The 19,597-nt window shown below is 36.1% G+C and overlaps 1 protein-coding gene across 1 annotated transcript in view; it reads right to left on the bottom strand.

Annotated features, from left to right (window-relative positions):
- Positions 1-371: 371 nt before the first annotated feature.
- Positions 372-19,597, bottom strand: part of LOC107141305 (broad substrate specificity ATP-binding cassette transporter ABCG2-like) — a 55,879-nt gene continuing 36,653 nt past the window's right edge. The window contains 7 exon segments of the mRNA XM_015484535.2: positions 372-664; positions 2,061-2,146; positions 3,086-3,175; positions 5,376-5,530; positions 7,271-7,395; positions 8,609-8,694; positions 16,738-16,824. Of these exon segments, the coding sequence (XP_015340021.2) occupies positions 469-664; positions 2,061-2,146; positions 3,086-3,175; positions 5,376-5,530; positions 7,271-7,395; positions 8,609-8,694; positions 16,738-16,824 (825 nt within the window). The 3' untranslated portion in view covers positions 372-468.

The following is a 19,597-nucleotide window of genomic DNA, read 5'->3' as shown; positions in this document are numbered from 1 at the left end:
GAAAAGACCATCAACTCCAATTTTAAATCAAATTAAAGCAAGCTTGTATTTGTGTACGTAAAGAGAGCTGATCAGCAGCTATCTCTCCTAACACAGGCTAGAGATCAGCAACCCAGCTCTCCAGGAACAAGGTTTTATAGCACAAAAAGTTGCAAAGGGGGGTCTATTGATAACTTACAGATAACAGGATTTTGACAAGCATAATACAAAGGCAGTTAGTAGGTTAATGATCTACATGGCTTAACATTTCAAGGTAGGGAATAAATTTAGATCCCAATATCAGAATTTATGAGGCATTGCTGAGATTTCAGAGAGGGTTGTTATCTGGTCAGGGGGAGCCAGGCCTGCGTGAGTTCAAGGCATGGGCAGGAATTCCAAACAAGTTTAGAAATTGCAGTAATTTATAGGAAAAAAGAAATTAACTTTTCATGACTTTGTGATGAGATGGCTCCCTAACATAAAATGGAATTAGGCTGGGTTCATCAAGGGTAATTCATACAAAATTACAGAGGAATTTAAGAATGTTTTTTTAAGAAATAACAGTTTTAGATAGACAATTGTGAGGAAGATAATCATCATACAAGCTAAACTCAGAATGTTCTTCCATATGCTCCAAGGCGAGAGATCAAGGCCCTGGATTATCAAGAATTCTTCACCAGTACATCTGAAATTCAACACAAATAAAGTTATAATTTCATTCCTAGTATCTGTCAAATTTTACTCAATATATTTACTGTTTCTTTTTCCAAGAAGCCTACAGTTAAGCAGGATGTTATCCCTTCATATCTAATAATTAACAATCATTAAATGGTTGGATATTAACAATTTTGCTAGATAATATGCCAAGCAATTTGCACCCAAATGCTTAGTTAAACCCTAAAACAATCTAAAGGGGTATTGATATTATACATATTTTAAATATGAGAATTAGGATTCACAACCTTGGCCAAATTTGCAGTCACACTATGAACCAAGTTTCCAGCTTCCACAGATATACTCATTTCCAAATGTGTAATGCTACTCTCTTCAAAGGAAATATTGTTCAGGTAACTTTTCACTTACTCCTGATAGAGAACCCTCATCTTTAACTGATGACCTCTATGTACCTTGCTAAGATGATCAAAGATTCCCATAGTTCTACTCATCCACAAGACAGCCATTCAAAGAAAACAGGCTAAGAATTATAAAACAAGGACCACGGAGGAGCAAGGGCTTCCAGTTAGAGTTATACTCTACAGGCTCTTGCACCAAGACTGTTATGAGCATTGCAGATACTGAGCTACAGAAAGATACAACAGGACCGGTAATCAGCCAAATCTTAAGTAGCAGCTGGAGCAGAGATGGATGCAGTATTTTGCCACAGGTTAAAAAGTGGCTATTATTAAAAAGAAACCCCATGGAGCCACTATTATTGCCTGCTGCCATTCTTGTGCATCTCTTCAAATTTAGAAATTAAAAAAAAAAAAAATCCATGGCCTCTCTTTCCTGGAAGAGAAGCTTCCTCCTTTGCCTTGTGAGGATGAGCCTTATATAAGTGTGAAGCCCATGGTGGCTACTTATCTGGTCCTTCTTTTCCCATACACTTCATCCTGACCAGCAATGTGACACTGACTTTGTGTTACAAAGATTTCACACCCAGATCAAACCAGAATTAAGGGGGAAAGAAAGAAAACTTTCACAGAATTTTTCCTGTCAGTAATTAATAATAGAGATTTGTTACTACTAAGAATTATTTTAATACTATTTGGAAAATCTATGAGTTTAACATACTGGCATTCTCTTTTCTCTTGTTAATTCAAAACCACAACTAAAATATCAATCTTTCAAAAGCTGAAAACAGATAATTCTCCACATTAAATACAATTTTGAATGCAGTCAAATACATGCACAGCCTGTTCCCATGCATTACTAGTGCACAATGGCTGACTTTAAGAGTGAAAAAACATAGATTCAGAAACTCTTGTTGGCCCTGGAAGGACTCAGATTTTTTCTAAGCCCAGGAGACTTTCAATATCACACCACAGTAGAAAGTAAGCAAATCCTTTAGGACACAAACTTACATCAAAAAGCTGGGGCGGCAGTTGCTCATTGTTGTATTGGGTCCTGAACAGAACTTTTGTTCCAAAAATTCATTATGCTGCAAAGCCTGTAATACAAGGGGGAACAAAACAAGGTAAACACTTTCAAATTTCAAAGGCTGAGGTAGGAGAATTGCAAGTTCAAGGTCAGCTTGGGCAACTCAACTTAGCCAGATCCTGTGTCATGATAAAAGAAAAAGGGCTGAAGATATACCAAAGTGTTAGAGCACATGCTGAGCATGCACAAGGGCCTGGGTTCACTCCCTAGTACCGCAAAAGAGAAAAACAAAAGTGCCAAAGAAGTATCTCAGTCACATCCTCCAGATTAATCCTCAAAAGGCCTAGTGTTATGATGTTTTAAATTGGCCAAGAAGAGAGACTTCTGGTTGTTATTGCCCCATATTTATTTTCTTCTTTCCCAATATTTTAACCCCACAAACAGTGTATTCCAAATAATGCATTGGTGCTTAATGGATATTGTTGATTTAAGGTAATAATATTTTCTTGTTTGCTTCAGCCAAAATCAATTATAAATCTGGTAGTTAAAATTTGATTGTACTGTGTTAAGACACAGTTTTCTTTGGAGCCAATTAACTTGCTAAACCCAGTATGGCTCTGAGTATTACAATGTCTTTGTTTCTCTTCTAATTTCCTTTTTAGTATATGCTATGTATTCTAGTCTCCCATCCTTCATATATTGCCTTATTGAACTGAATATGATTTTCATTCATTAGTGAATCTTTCCCCTTTACTGAGAGATTTCTTCCAACTCTTCATCTCCTTCAAACAATGAGATGACTTCCTCAGATGACTGAGGAAAACCCCAGATGAATTCCTGACCTTGTGCTTACCAAGGCTAACAGGAAATACTCATGCATTTCTCCTGAAAGACAGTTCCTAGATGGGAGAGACTCACAGTTCATGGACGGGAAATTAGAGGGTTGGGCTTGATTTTGTTTGTTCCCAGCTTGGGAACCCAGTTACAATGGCAGATGAAGACAACTTACCATATAGCCATAATGAGGAATACTGAAGTACTGAAGCCAGGAGAGCTGAGGTGTCATGGTTTCAAAATTCAATGACATACCCAAGAAAACCTATGAAAAGCAAAACCAAATATCAGAACCAGTTCAGTGTTTTCATGAGGAACTCTGGGCAAGGCCCTCTACAAGAACTCCACAACCTTCTTAACATTTCTGCTAGGATCTACTCTTTCTTGAAATTTTTTCCACTTACTCTAAACACTAATCTTTGTTCTTTGCATGTCTATTACTTGTGCATAACTGAGGCAGTTTATGATATTAAAAGAAGGATAATATAAACTATATTACACATTTCAATTATTTCAAAGATTTTGGGAAATATACCTATAATCTGTATAGTATGTTCCACATAGTTGGAAAATTCTTAATTATCAGGATTATGTCATCAGCTTTCTCTGTAACTGCACACAATGGACGATTAAGGAATACAACTGTCTCTTGGTTATCTGAAGAATTATTTCCAGAACTCACCTATCCATCGCTCCCCAAATTTGCAGATGCTTAAGTCCCTTACTTTTAAAATGGCATAGTTTTTTTATGTAACCCATGTACATTCTTTATGCTGTAAATATACATATCCTATCTATTTTAAATCATTTCCATGTCTTATGATACCTAACACAATGTAAATGCTATGTGTGTTATACAGGATGGCTTAGATAAGAAAAGAATAACTATACATATTCAGTCCAGCCACAATTTTTGTTCTGTTATAGTTTCAATCTGTGGTAAGCTGAATCTTTGGATGCTGAACCCATAGACACGAAAGTCTGACTACATTGACTATTCAAATTGCACCACCACTATCTGTTCCCCTAATAAACCTGACCATCTAGGAACATATGCCAGACAATCCTGAGCATTACACACCCCTCTCTATTTCCACATGATATGATTTGTTATTTATAAGGATCTATGCAGAGTTTCTGTGACTTTTGGAGTAATTTGGGATTCATAATGTAGGCTTAAGGTAACCCAAAGCATAAAATTAATAAAGAAGAAAATATAGTGAAGTATAACAGAAAATATGGTCAATACATTCACCTAAAGCTAACAGAAAGCAGTATCACAATAAAGACAACAAGAGGGAATGCTTAAGATGAAAAAAGAGACACCTCTGAGGTCTACATAACACTTGACTCAACTGGTGCAAGGTGCCTTGGGACATGCAAAACAATGACCGGTGCTGTACTGGGCCTACACATATTTACTCTTGAAGACTCCATGTGTTTAGTATATAACACCACATCCCTAAGTAAAATGTGGTTTTGTGATCGGCTTCTAAACTTTTTCTTTTCTTTTTTTTTTATTAGTTGTTCAAAATATTACAAAGCTCTTGACATTGGCTTCTAAACTTCCACACAGAAATGCTTATATGTCAATCAGTCCGAGCACCAAATAAAGCAAACAAAACACATTAATTTATTGACGAACACTTCATTTACTGAAGGACAGTATAGGAAATATAAATAAGACATTAGTTTCTCAATGTATAGGAAATATAAATAAGACATTACTTTCTCAATGATATACATTGATAGTTGCCAAATTTAGAAATGGAAAATTAAACTCTGGCAAGTATGCATCATTGAAAGGCATCTGCTCCTACTGTAGCAGAAAGGATGTATTAATGGTTAGGCACTCCTGTTTAGTTCACGTCATAGTGGTAAGTAGTTCCATTCATCTGTTGATTCATCATTGTGAGTGCAAACTTTAGGGGCATGTAAGATTAGAACTAAGTATCCATTGGAAACAAAATAAGAGCAGAGAAATATTGACATAAGTGATCATCAGGAAGTGACCTATAGATTTAAGCTCTATCAGTGGTTCCTACTCTGGTGTGTTGTCAAAAATAAATATTTCTCATGTTTTTATGTGTGCATGTGTGAGAGAGAGATGGAAATATTCATGCAATGAAACTAGGGGGAAATAAAACATAATATATAGGTTTGGAAATTTTCCACTATTTTCAAAACTCAGACTCCCTATGCTGCACACTCATGAAGCAGTGAATATCACAGTATTCACTCTGACCTTGGAGAGTAGTGAGTCCAACCAAACCATCTCTGCTGTGGGTAACAGCTGGCAAATCTCTAATATCAGTGTCAAAGGCAGGCAAGTAACCTGTCGTTTTTATGAGGAAATGGGACAATGATAGTTTCTCTGGATTATGAAGTTCCAATTTATCAAGGTGAATGTGCATGAAGAAACAAAGGTGAAAATTCCCTCTCACAGAAGCACAGTTCCCACTCACCAGCATAAACACAAAATAGACGATCACCAGAAGTGTTTTTCCAGATGCTGCATTCTCATGTATTCCTATAGCCAGGATCATGGCAGTGGTGGAATAAGCCACCATCAAAGTCGTAATCATTGTAATGAGGAAAGCTGTTATCCCCCGTTTCAGCCCTCAGAAAGAAAAGAAGGGGTCAGTGCAGCTGTCTAGGTCACCTTATATTTCAGACTGTTCAACATGCAAAGAACAGTGTAATTTCCCAATCAACTAATATCAAAATGAAAAAAAGATACACATGACCCAACTATCATGATTCATGCTTTCATTTTTCCCTCGCTATAACTGCACAAAGTTATCACAGTATTCTTTCATACATTTACTGATGAAGGACCTTTCCATGTAACACCTACTCTTCTTTACATGTAATTATGAACAATATCTGAGTTGCTGAGGTGGAGAGATACAGGCAACACAAATGGCTAAAATTCTATTGTCTAAGGAAACTCAAGAGCATATTCATGTACCCAGACATCTCCACATTGTTCACTGTTTGCTGCAACTGCATTAGTGAAGAAAGTGGGGTTGGGATTCCACAAGTGGATTTAGTGCCTTGGGAAATGGAGAGTTTCTCCATAATGGAAGACTTCCCTAGACAAACGATCACATGGCTCTGTGATGGAGAATGGGTTAGATTAAGTAACTACTTTATAAACAATAATGCGCTAATGCTCTTGGGTCATATAGTGTGCAGATTTTGAAACAGCTTCAAGAACATCAAACAAGAGTCTGAGGGTCTAGATTTCATGACAAATTCATTATGACAACTTTTTTTAAAAAAAAGATATTTATTTTTTAGTCGTAATTAGACACAATACCTTTATTTTATTTATTTTTATGTGGTGCTGAGGATCAAGCCCAGGACCTCACAAGTGCTAGGCAAGCGCTCTACTGCTGAGTCACAACCCTAGTCCTATGATCACTCTTTTTTTGTAAAATGGGAGATTTAAGCTCTATCAGTGGTTCTTACTCTGGTGTGTTGTCAATAATAGATACTTCTGGAGTGTTTATGTGTGTGTGTGTGTGTGTGTGTGTGATATGGAAATACTCATGCAATGAAACTGGGAGGAAATCTGAGCATAATGCACAAATGCATCATTCTATATCCATCAAACAAGTAGTTTTGTTAAATCAATCTATTTTAAAAATCACCATCTTTCTTTCACCATAGAAGGAGACAGGGAAAGAATGTATGTGTGTGTTGATTATTTATGGCTCACAATGTATCTCTATAGATACTCGAGATATTACCTATCTATGTATATTTTATCTCCATATAGAGATATACGTAGAGATACAGAGAAGAAATGTAGATATATAGGCAATAAATATCAGTTCCTCTAGCATAGCTTCAAATTGTTTTATAAATTCCCTTGATATTTGTGTATGACACACAGCATTTCTCAAAAAAAAAAAAGTAGTTTTAAAAAAGAGTTTTAAAGTTTGTTGGACTGCTTACAGGTATGCATGACTGAAAACGCGGCTACTTGGAAGACTGAGGCAACAGGCTCACAAGTTCAAGGCTAGCCTGGACAACTTATCAAGATTAAAATGTCTCATATTAAAGTAAAAATAAAATGGAATGGTTCAGCACTTGCCTAGTGAGCTTATACCTTAGGTTCAATCCTCAGTATACCTCTGCCCACCTCCGACCACCACACACAAGTTTGTTTTTTAAAAAAAAGTCTGAACAATGCCCACATTTAGCAGCTATATTAGAGATGATAAAATGTTTCCATAGCTTTTGGCTTGGTTTGTAATTTGGAGAAACATGAACTTGTTTACAGAGAATTTAGAAATTAGCATCACCTCATATTTTAGGACTAAAGAAACATCCATTTTGTCTTGTTACTTACCTAACATCAAGTATAGCACAAGAGTAAATATAAAACTTGGAAAAAACCTCCCAAATAGTAAATCAAATAACAGTTTTCCAAGGAAATAAGATGACACCCTATAGTATCCATTGAGGTACTCGTGTCTGCAGAACAAAAACACACACCACACATCCCAGATTAGTCCAAGAGGCACAGCCCAGATGAGTCTGCTGTGCAGACTCCTGCTGCCACCAGGTCTGACATTGCAGATGCCCACAGGCTCCAGACTGAACCCCTACACCCTTCTCTACCTCAGGTGCAGTCTCTCTGGGGCATTAGCCCCACAAGGCTCTTGCTGTGACCCTCTCATGACAGCACCCCTCCTGCTGCCACCCATTCTGGCCTACATCACCCCTCCAGAGACATAGTCTTCATCTCCTCACTCTCCTCAGAAGACCTGCTTCTACTCTGAGGACGGCTCTGCTTGAAGAGCAGCACTCAAGGGGCTAATCCCAATGGTAGCACAGACTTTTCTTCTCCTCAATTCTGAGTGTGAAGAATTTGACACTAATATTTTCCAAAGCCTCAATGTAAGTGCACATCCCTAAACTCCTTTTTACTTCTGCTATTCTCATGGGACAAAAGAAAAAAAAATCTTCTTCCTTCAATGATCACACCTCAACCTGCAACCCTGTCAGCTTCCAAATCCTCATCTTCTTCCTAAGTTCTCCTGTAATTTCAAACCCTTCCACCAGTGTCTTTATTCCTTCCCTCTGATGATTCCTGCCCTTGGCATGTAAGTATGGGAAAATCTCTTCCATCTTTGAAAACAAAAGACACAAAACCAGCCAGCTTTTTACTGGAAGGCTGCCCTCTGGCCACTTCTACTCCTCCATCCACCAAGGACAGCACTTCCTTAAACTCTTTGTCACTTTTACTTCCCACCTCTGATTTGCATTAAATCTCTACCAAGCTTCTTAAACTTTTCCCATCACTGCTACCATGACCTGTTATTTGCTAAAAACAAAAAAAGGTAATTTCAGCCCCTTTATTGCTCATTTTCCCTGTAACACTGGAATTCACTGACCACATCTAACACTGAAACTCTGTTTTCCCTCAGTAACATGCCCAACTTCCTCTTGATTTTCCACTCCATCCCTGAGTGCTTCTTCTCCATTAATATTAGCAATCCCTATACAGACTTCAAAAGCTCAAGTTGCACTTTACATGTATATACAATTTGCATTTGTCAATTAAATGAACTAAGAAATAAAACAATACTAGTATTCTCCCAGAGTAAATTCTTGGCTCAATTCTGAATGTTATCAGTTTGACCAGAGGGTCTGATGCTACTTCCCAGAGTGGAAACCTACTCACATAAAAAGATTCCTCTCCATCAGGAAGATCTCCCTGGCTGAGACACTCGTGACACATTGGAAGACAGCACATAGAGTGACCAGGCTCTGCAGAAGAGGAACAAAAGCCCTACTGTTAATTCAATACACTTAGGAAAGTTTTGTACTCACAGAACTTTTTATATCTGTAATGATATAACATTAAATTGATTTTTAAAAAATAAAGGTTATAATAGACAGGGATGTCTATTTAAAAAATGTTAAAATAGAGACCCAGGAGTCTCTGCCCACTTCTGTGTCTCCATAGTGGTGACTTTGTGACTATATATTGTAGTACAGTTTTTGAGGTATGTGACATTTTGCTGAGCAATTATGTTTGGAGACAGCCATTAAAAAGTCTCAACAAGAAATGAGATTTTTAAGGGCACATTATAAAACACTTCATAGGTAACAATCATTGCAGTAACCTAAGTGCTATTCAAGTAAAAGGAAATCCCAAATCCTACACTCTTATATTATCCTTAAAGAAAAAAAGAGGGCAGTAAAATGCTATATCCTTAATGCTCCTTTTTGTTCTAAAATCCTAGACAAGTTGGGGAACAATGAGAACTGCCTGGGCCAAAATTTCCATATATATAGATAGACAGATAGATAGATAGATAGATAGATAGATAGATAGAGATATATGTAAAATCTTGAGGTGCCCTGGCTCTCTCTCACTTATGCTAGAAACTAGGGCAAGTTAGTGTTACCTGTTGAAAGTTACTTTCTTACACTTGTTCCTTGACAGCTATTCCTTGGGATGCTGGTCTTGCAAGTGATAGATGGTAGATAGACATGGGTGGTAGGGATAAGCAGCTAACAGGTTAATTCCCATGTTGAACACCTGAGCTGAGTACACAAAATAACCCCAAGTAACAATAGTAACACAAGGAGAAAAGTAAGTTAATGCTGGTACTGTAGTTGCTTCTATAACCTCACCTATCGAACTTGCCTCCCTGCAGTAACTGTTGCAGACCAGAGCACAGGGGAGAGTGAACTGCTCATCAGGCAGCCACCACTGAACAGTGTGGAGACAGATAAAAGATATTACTTTCTGGTGAAGTCCCAGCAGCACTAAGTGCAGCAGAGGAACACCAGCCCACTGCCACTGGACCTTGCCCACAAGTATTTCTCAATAAACTCTATAACTTCTTTGCTCTCTAAACATTCTACCCCTTTTCCCTAGCACAGCTGGGCAGAAATGAGTATAATTCTCAAGTCAAACTAATTAAAACATATCAATGAAACTGGCTCACAAACAAACAAAAAAGATAGGCTATCTGGATTACATCAAAATTAAAAACATTTTATACATCAAAGGCACTAACAATAGAGTGAAGACAGCCTATAGAATGAAAGAAAATATTTGCAAATCATGTATCTGATTAGGGATTCATAATCCAGGAATATAAAAAAAAAACTACAACTCAACTATAGCAACAATAAACTCTCCAAATAATCCAATTAGCAAAAAAATTAAATAGACATTTCTCCAAAGATCCAGTAGAAATATATTATTTAAAGAAAGAAAAAAAAATTACATGTTCTGGTGGGGAGGTGGAGAAATTGGAACCCTATGTACTGTTGGTAAAAATGTAGATGGGAGGATCCAAAATGGCAGTCTAGAGGGAGGCTGCATTCCTTGTTACTCCATGACTTGGGATTTAAGCAGTGGGAATAATATTTCTCTGCAAGTTATTAGAGGACTCTTGACAGCTTCTCCCACGCAGGAATCCTGGCCGATGGCCCATGCAAGACTCCCATCTGATGGCCCAGGCAGGACAACAGGCATCAGCGCCCACACAGGTCTCCCAGGTGCTACTCCTGTGCAGGATACCTGGCCACCTGTGTGGACCCCTATCTACCATCACGGGGCTTTCCTGGTTGCCTTCATCTTGGGACACTGCAAATGCTATCATCTGAGGACATCAGACAGGATCTAGAGATAGCTACCCGCCACAACACTGCATGCCACAGAGCTCCATATCTGAACTCGCTTCACAACACCACCGCCCATCCCGACCTGACACCCCATCTCTGAAAGCATCTGCTTCCATCTTGGGACAATTATTCGCCATCCTTAGTTGGGGCAACTCCCACCTGGAGACATTGGCTGAGGCCTAGAAGCAATATCAAGGAGAGGTATTGGCACCTTGCAGGAACACTATAAGCCTATAGAGTAAAACTATAACACCTTGAACTCTCAGTGCTAGAAGGGAAGACACATGAATAATATATAAAAAAAAAAAAAAACAAGGGGAGAAAGTGTCCCAACAGACCAAGATACTACATTATTAGAATCCATGGCCAGAATAGCAGAAGAAATAACAGAAGGAGTTCAGGATGTAAATAATTAAAATACTCTGTGAATTAAATTATGATATAAGAGAGCAAATACAGGCAGCAAAAGATCATTTCAATAAAGAGCTACATAAGCAAATACTGAAAGCAAAAGATAACTTCAATAAGGAGATAAAGATTCTGAAAATCAATAAACAAACAGAAATCCTTGAAATGAAGGGAATAATAAACCAAATTAAAAACTCAATAGAAAGCATTACCAACAGACTAGAACACTTGGCAGACAGAACCTCAGACAATGAAGACAAAATATACAGTCTTGAAAATAAAGTTGACCACACAGTGAAGATGGTAAGAATCCATGAGCTCCACATCTAAGAATTATGGGATAACATGAAAAGACCAAATTTAAGAATTAAGAATTAGTTAGATAGAGGAAGGCATAGAGTTACAAACCAAACGAATGAAGAATATATTCAATGAAATAATAGCAGAATAATTTCCAAACCTGAAGAGTGAATTGGAAAATCAAATATAAGAGGCTTACAGGACACAAACTATAAAACATCACAACAAATCTACACCAAGGCATATTATAATGAAAATGCCTAGCATACAAAATTAGGAGAGAAATCTAAAAGCCACAAGAGAAAGGAATCACATTATATATAGGGGAATTAGGGTCTCTTCAGATTCTTCAACCCAGACTTTCATAGTTAGACGACCCTGGAATAACATATACCAAGCTCTGAAAGAAAATGGATGCCAACCAAGAATCTTATATCCAGAAAAATTAAGCCATAGATTTGATGATGATATAAAAACCTTCCATAATAAATAAAAGTTAAAAGAATTTACAATTAGAAAACCTGCACTATAGACCATCCTTGGCAAAATATCTCATGAGGAGGAAATGAAAACAACAATAAAAATCAGCAAAGGTAGGTATTACACTAAAAGAAAAAACAATCAAAGGTGAAATCAAGTCAAGTTAAATACCAAAAATAAACAAAAATGACCAGGAATACAAATCATGTCTCAATAATAACCCTGAATGTTAATGGCCTAAACACATTAATCAAAAGACACAGACTGGCAGATTGGATTAAAAAAAAAAAGGACCCAATAATATGTGGCCTTCAAGAATTCATCTCATAGGAAAAGACATCCACAGACTGAAGGTGAAAGGTTGGGAAAAAATATACCATTCACATGTACTGCGGAAATAAGAGAGGGTTTCTATCCTCATACCAAATAAAGTAGACTTCAAGCCAAAGTTAATCAAAAGGGATAAAGAAGGATGTTACATATTGCTTAAGGGAACCATACAACAAAAAGACATAACAATTATAAATGTATATGCACCAAACAATGGAGCATCTATGTTCATCAAATGAACTCTTCTCAACTTTGAGTGTCAAATAGACCACATCACAATAATACTGGGTGACTTTAACACACCTCTTTCACCACTGGATAGATCTTCCAAACAAAAGATAAACAAAGAAACTACAGAACTCAATAATACAATCAATAACTTAGACTTAACAGGCATATATAGATTATTTCGTCCATCAACTAGTGAATACACTTTCTTCTCAGCAGCACATGGATCCTTCTCTAAAATAGACCATATATTATGCCACAAAGCATCTCTTAGCAAATAAAAAAAGGAGAGATATTAATCTGTATTCTATCAGATCATAATGGAATAAAATTAGAAATCAATGATAAAATAAAAAATAGAAGCTACTCCAACACTTGGAGACTAAATAATATGCTTTTGAATGATGAATGGATAGCAGAAGACATTAAAGAGGAGATTAGAAAATTCTTAGAGGTAATGAAAACACAGATACAACATATCAAAATCTCTGGGACACTATGAAGGCAGTACTAAGAGGAAAGTTCATTGCAGGGAGTTCATTCATTAAAAGAAGAAAAAGTCAACAAATAAATGACCTAACATTACATCACAAAGCTCTATAAAAAGAAGAACATACCAATACCAAAAGTATTAGAAGCCAGAAAAATAATTAAAATCAGATTTGAAATAATGAAATCGAAACAAAAGTATCAATTGAAAAAATTGATGAAAAAAAAGCTGGTTCTTTGAAAAAATAAATAAAATTGATAAACCCTTAGCCATGCTAATGAAAAGAAGGAGAAAATTCAAATTACTAAAATTTGTGATGATAAAGGAAATATCACAACAAACACTACAGAAATACAGAAGAAAATTAGAAGTTATTTTAAAAATTTGTACTCCAATAAAATAGAAAATATTGAAGACATCAACAAATTTCTAGAGTCATATTATTTACCCAAACTGAGTCAGGACGATATACACGAGTTAATCAGATGAATTACAAGCAATGAAATAGAAGATGTTATCAAAAACCTGTCAACAAAGAAAAGCTCAGGACCAGAAGGATTCCTAGCTGAGTTCTACAGAATTTTCAAGGAAGAATTAATACCAATACTCCTCAAATTATTCCACAAAATAGAAAAAGAGGAAGCCCTTCCAAACTCATTCTATGGGGCCAATATCCCCTAACACCAAAACCAGACAAAGATACATCAAGGAAAGAAAACTTCAGACCAGTAGCTCTAATGAACATAGATGCAAAAATTCTCAATAAAATTCTGGCAAATTGAATACAAAAACATATTTGAAAGATAGTGCACCACAACCAAGAGTGGTTCAACCCAGGGATACAACATTGGTTCGACATTTGTAAATCAATAAATGCAATTCACCACATCAATGGACTTAAAGATAGGAATCACATGATCATCTCAATAGATCCAGAAAAAGCATTCAACAAAATGCAGCACCCCTTTGTGTTCAAAACACTAGAAGAACTAGGGATAATAGGAACATATCTCAATATTGTAAAAGATATTTATGCTATGCCCAATGCCAACTTCATTCTAAATGAAAAATACAATGCATTTCTTCTAAAAAACTGGAATAAGACAGGGATGCCCTCTTTCACCACTTCTATTTAACATAGTCCTTGAAACTCTAGCCAGGGCAATTAGAGAGATGAAAGAAATTAAAGGAATGTGAATGAGAAAAGAAGAACTAAAACTATCACTATATGTTGACAACATGATTCTATACTTAGTGTATCCAAAAAATTCCACCAAAAAACTTCTAGAACTAATAAATGAATTTAGCAAAATTGTAGGATGTAAAATCAACACCCATAAATCAAATGCATTTCTGTCCATCAGTGATGAATCCTCTGAAAGTGAAACTAGGAAAACAACCCCATTTACAATAATAATTTATTTGGGAATCCATCTAACAAAAGAGGTTAAAGATGTTTACAGTGAAAACTGCAGAATGCTAAAGAAAGAAAGTAAAGCAGACCTTAGAAGATGGAAAGCTCTCCCTTGTTCTTGGATAGGCAGAATTAATATTGTCAAAATGGCAAAAGCACTATACAGATTTAATGCTATTCCAATAAAAATCCAAATGATATTCTTCATAGAAATAGAAAAAGCAACCATGAAATTCATCTGGAAAATTAAGAAACCCAGAATAGCCAAAGAAATTCTTAGCAAGAAGAGTAAAGCATGTGGCTTCACTGTAACAGAACTTAAACTTTACTGCAGAGAAATAATAACAAAAACAACATGGTATTGGCACCAAAATAGACTTGTAGATTGATATAGCATAGAGGACACAGAGACAAACCCACATAAATATAGTTATCTCATATTAGACAAAGGTGCCAAAAACATATATTGGAGAAAAGATAGCCTCTTCAGTAAATGGTGCTGGGAAACTGAAAATCCATATGCAGCAAAATGAAATTAAGCCTCTATCTCTCACCCGGCATAATTCTCAACTCAAACTAGATTAAAGACCTAGGAATTAGATCAGAGTCCCTGCACCTAATAGAAAAAAAAAGTAGAACCAAAATCTTCATCATGTCAGATCAGACCCCAACTCCCTTAACAAGACTCCCATAGCTCAAGAAATAAAGAATCAATAAATGGGATGTATTCAAACTGAAAAGCTTCTTCTTGACAAAAGAAACAATCAGTGAGGTGAGGAGAGAGCCTACAGAAAGGGCACAATTTTGACTGCACACATTTCAGATAGAGTGCTAATCTGCAAAATATATAAAAAACTTAATATCAAAAAAACAAGTAACCCAATCAATAAATGGACTTAGGAACTGAACTGGTTCTTCTCAGAAGATGATATACAATTGATCAACAAATACATGAAAAAATGTTCAATATCTCTAGCAATTAGAGAAATGAAAATCAAAACTACTCTAAAATTTCATCTCACTCCAGTCAGAATGGCAATTACTAAGAACACAAGCAACAATAAATGTTGGTGAGGATGTGGGGAAAAGGCACACTTACACATTGCTGGTTGCAAATTGGTGCAACCACTCTGGAAAGCAATATGAAGATTCCCTGGAAAACTTGGAATGGAACCACCATTTAAACCAGCTATCCCACTCCTGGGTCTATAGCCAAAGAAATTAAAAACAGCATACTACAGTGATGCAGCCACATCAATGTTTATAGCAGCATAATTCACAATAGCTAAATTGTGGAACCAACCTAGATGCCCTTCAGTAGATGAATGAATAAAGAAACTGTGGTATATATATACAATTAAATATTATTCAGCATTAAAAGATAATAAAGTCATGGCATTTGCAGGTAAATGGATGGAGTTGGAGAATATTATGTTAAGTGAAATAAGCCAATCCCCCCAATCAGGAGGCCAAATGTTTTCTCTGATAAGTGGATGCTGATCCATAATGGTGGTGGGGGGGCATGAGATGAATGGAGGAAATTTGGATAGGGCAAAGGGGAGAGAGGAGTGGGGTGGGGAATAGGAAAGATGGTGGAATGAGATCATTACCATTGGTACAATTATTAAGACATAAATGTTGTGACTCTTGCTTTGTGTACAACCAGAGAAATGAAAAATTGTGCTCCATAATGTTTAATATGAATTGAAGTGCATTCTGCTATCATATATAAAAATTTAGAATAAATAATAAACTTTTAAAAACATATAAAATGATGTAGCTGCAGTGAAAGATAGCATAGGAGTTCCTGAAAAAATTAAAATTATCATTTGGTCCAACAAGGGTAGGTGCCTATATCGAAGTGCTGCAATCAGGAATTCAGACAAATATTTGTATACCCATAGCAACATTATTAACAACTTAAAGGTGGAAACAACCCACATTTTCAGAAACAGAGGAATGATAAAGAAAATGTAGTATATATTCAATATACTATTATTTAGCCTTAAAATGGACAGAAATTCCAACATATGCTTCAGCTTGGATGATTATTAAGGACATAATGCTAAAGAAAATAAGGCACTAAAGGACTAATACTGTATCAGTCCATGTGTATGAGGATCTAGAGTGGCCAGATTCAGAGGTAGAATTATAAGGTGGTGGCCAGGGGTTGGGATTGATGTTTATGGAGGGTTATTCTTTAATGGGTATGAAGATTCCATTTGAGAAGATGAAAACATCTTCTTAAGCCAGATGGTGGTGATAGTTGCACAATGTGAATGCAACTGATACCACTGAACTGTACACTTAAAAATGGTTAAAAGGACAAAATTTATGTTGTATATTATTTACCACTCAGACATACATTTGAGAAAAAGAAAATTAACTCTTCCATTCAGTTTGCAATGTGCTCATTCCACCCCCAATAAAACAGTGACATTTATCACATACTCATTATAAATTCAAATTCTTACTGAGTCTTTATAAGCGTGAACAAAGTAACAGTATTTAGATTTACTTACCTATTCTGGATTTCAGTACAATCATTTTTTAGTTGAAGGAAAGTGCCACCTACTATCAGCCCCAGTATCAATATGATGGTTATCTTTAAAAAAAAATGAAAATAGAGTTGTAATTTTTTTCCACATTATTTATTTATTTATTTATTTACCAGGGATTGAACTCAAGGTCACTTGGCCACTGAGCCAATCCCCAGGCCTATTTTGTATTTTATTTAGAGACAGGGACTCACTGAGTTGCTTAATGCCTCACTGTTGCTCAGGCTGGCTTTGAACTTGTGATCTTCCTGTCTCAGCCTCCAGAGCCATTGGGATAATAGGCTTGTGTTACCACATCTGGCTTTCACATCATTTATTATGATACTATATATGACCATATAACCAGATACCTCTCTGGAGATAAACACTTTAAATGACTTGGTCAGACCCTGGGAGAATACGAAATCATGTGTGTTGTTAGATTACTTTCCAAACCAACTTAAAAATGTTTGGGGAACTGACAAGAAAATTGAGCAGACTACTGGACAGGCTAAAATCCCTCCCAGTGTTCACCAGGAATGGCCAGTCCAAGCCCCAGCTCTGATACTGGACATGCAAATGATACACAGTATGGCAGAGTGATGCAGAAAATTACTTGGGGAACAAACTAACATCCAAGTGGGGAAGAGTTCAGACTTGCATGGAACTCTCAACTTTTGCACCAGTGCACATGGATAGTTTCATCCTTCAAGAGGTTCAAATGAAAACAGGATGACTTTATACTCTTATTAAAAATAAATATGGGTTGGGGATATATTTCAGTTGATAAAGTGCTTATCTCACATGCACAAGGCCCTGGGTTTAAGCTGTAGCACTGCAAAAATATAAATAAGTAAATAAATAATGTGTATGAAATTTCAGGGCTGGGTGTGTAGGTTAGCAGGAGAATGCTAGCCCAGCATGTGCAAGACACTGGGTTTGACCCCAGCACCACAAAATGAATAAACAACATTTTAAATGCATACACACACAAATTTTGACAACGGTATTTTTCATGATAAAGACTAATTGATCTGCAATATGTATACGGGGTGTATGAAATATGATATGTCAAGAGCTTTGTAATGTTTTGAACAACTAATAATAAAAAAAGAATTTAAAAAAATTTAAACAAAGACTGATTGTAAGTTGGCTCCCACCTATTCAACCTCTTTTGAGTCCTGGCCTGCATGGGAAATTACATTGTAACTGTCACCAAAGCACTTAACTAGTTTTCTCTGAGGACACCCAAGTGCATCCATTACCGTCTCCTTTGTCTGCTTCTCCTTCAACCTCAGACAGTGAAGACTACAGTCAATGTACCCACCTGAGCTAACAGTTCCTCACCATCCTCACCTACTCAGTCTGTGTACAACTCCCAAGTTACTGGGCCAGCACCACTTTTTGTTTTTGAAATTATTTTTTATATATTTTCTGGTTGTTGATAGACCTTTATTTTATTTATTTATATGTGGTACTGAGGATCAAACCCAGTGCCTTACACATGCCATGCAAGTATGCTACCACTGAGCCACAGCCCCAGTCTACCACTTTTGTTTTAAGGATAAAATTCTCACAGGGATGCTTCAATCAACAAAAGTTTAAGGGTCAATTATCATGTTTTATTTGAGGGATTCCACATATAATGATTCATGAGTTAAATATAAAAGTATAGGAAATGGAAGTCTAGAGAAAACAAAATACCTTACCATTTATCTTGAAATCTTCAAAGTTTAAAAGAAATACTCAATATTATGATTGTATTCACACATGAAGTGATTTGTGAAGAACAGTTTAGACAGGCAACAAGCCAAAATAGAAAAACTAAATCATAATCTGAAAAGACTGGTTTGTAAAGACCACAGGCTGGAAACAATATTATTTAAATGTTTTATTCATAAGATGTCTTTCAGTAGAGGACAGAAAATTTGGGGTAAAATTCATTCTGTTCCATGCCTTCACTACCCTCAGAATACATTCACTTCATGTCAGTAGAAAAAGATGGATCTGCCAATGTGCAGGACGCACAGGTATATGACAATCTATACTTCACTCAGGATAACTTATATTCAGTCTTGCTATCCAGAGGCTCTGCATTCTTTGTTTCTTTAGCATTCACACTTGATATCTTATACTAACACAACACCTGTTCTTTATTTTCAGTCGGTTCTCTACCATACTGGCAAATCAGTGAATCCTATGATCATGTCATGGTTTTCAAAGTATATCTGTGCTATTCTTTCTTATATGAAGAAAGAAAAGACACCAGGCAAAATGAAATTGCATAATGGATCAAATGACTGAGCTTTGAGCAAGTGGCCGCCAGTCTCAGTTTTGAAGAGAAGGATTAGAAAAATAAATCGTCCAAATATTTTATTCTGCTTTTGTTCAAATGTATTGAATGAGTAGTTCTCAAGACATGTTCTTAGAGAAGTTTGTGTAGTTACTAACAAAATAAATCCATAGTCAAATGTTTAATATGCTCATAGAAAACAATGACTTTCTAAGAGATTAACCACAGGTCTTCTAAATTGGTTTGATCAGGAAATAATTGAACAATAAATCTTATTCAGATCATCCATTCTTTTCAATATCTCCCCAATACAGCCTCTGGTTAGAAATAAAGTCTGAGTCATGTATGTATATATCTAGTTCAAACCAAAGTACAGCTATACGTCAAGAGATACAAGATTTATCAGTAGGAAGTTTTAAGTATTTTAACAATTCTATGATCAAAACTTAGAGAAATAAAAATCAGACAAGATTTCAAACCCTATGCCAAGTAAACTATGGCTGCCAGGCCAAATGAGGCCAAATACCGATTGTTTTTTTTTTTTTTTT

The sequence above is a fragment of the Marmota marmota genome, unplaced genomic scaffold (genome assembly GCF_001458135.2).
Source record: "Marmota marmota marmota unplaced genomic scaffold, marMar, whole genome shotgun sequence".
In the NCBI taxonomy this organism is placed as follows: domain Eukaryota; kingdom Metazoa; phylum Chordata; class Mammalia; order Rodentia; family Sciuridae; genus Marmota; species Marmota marmota.
Note: the sequence above shows the minus strand (reverse complement) of the source record. Positions and strands in the feature narration are given on the sequence as shown.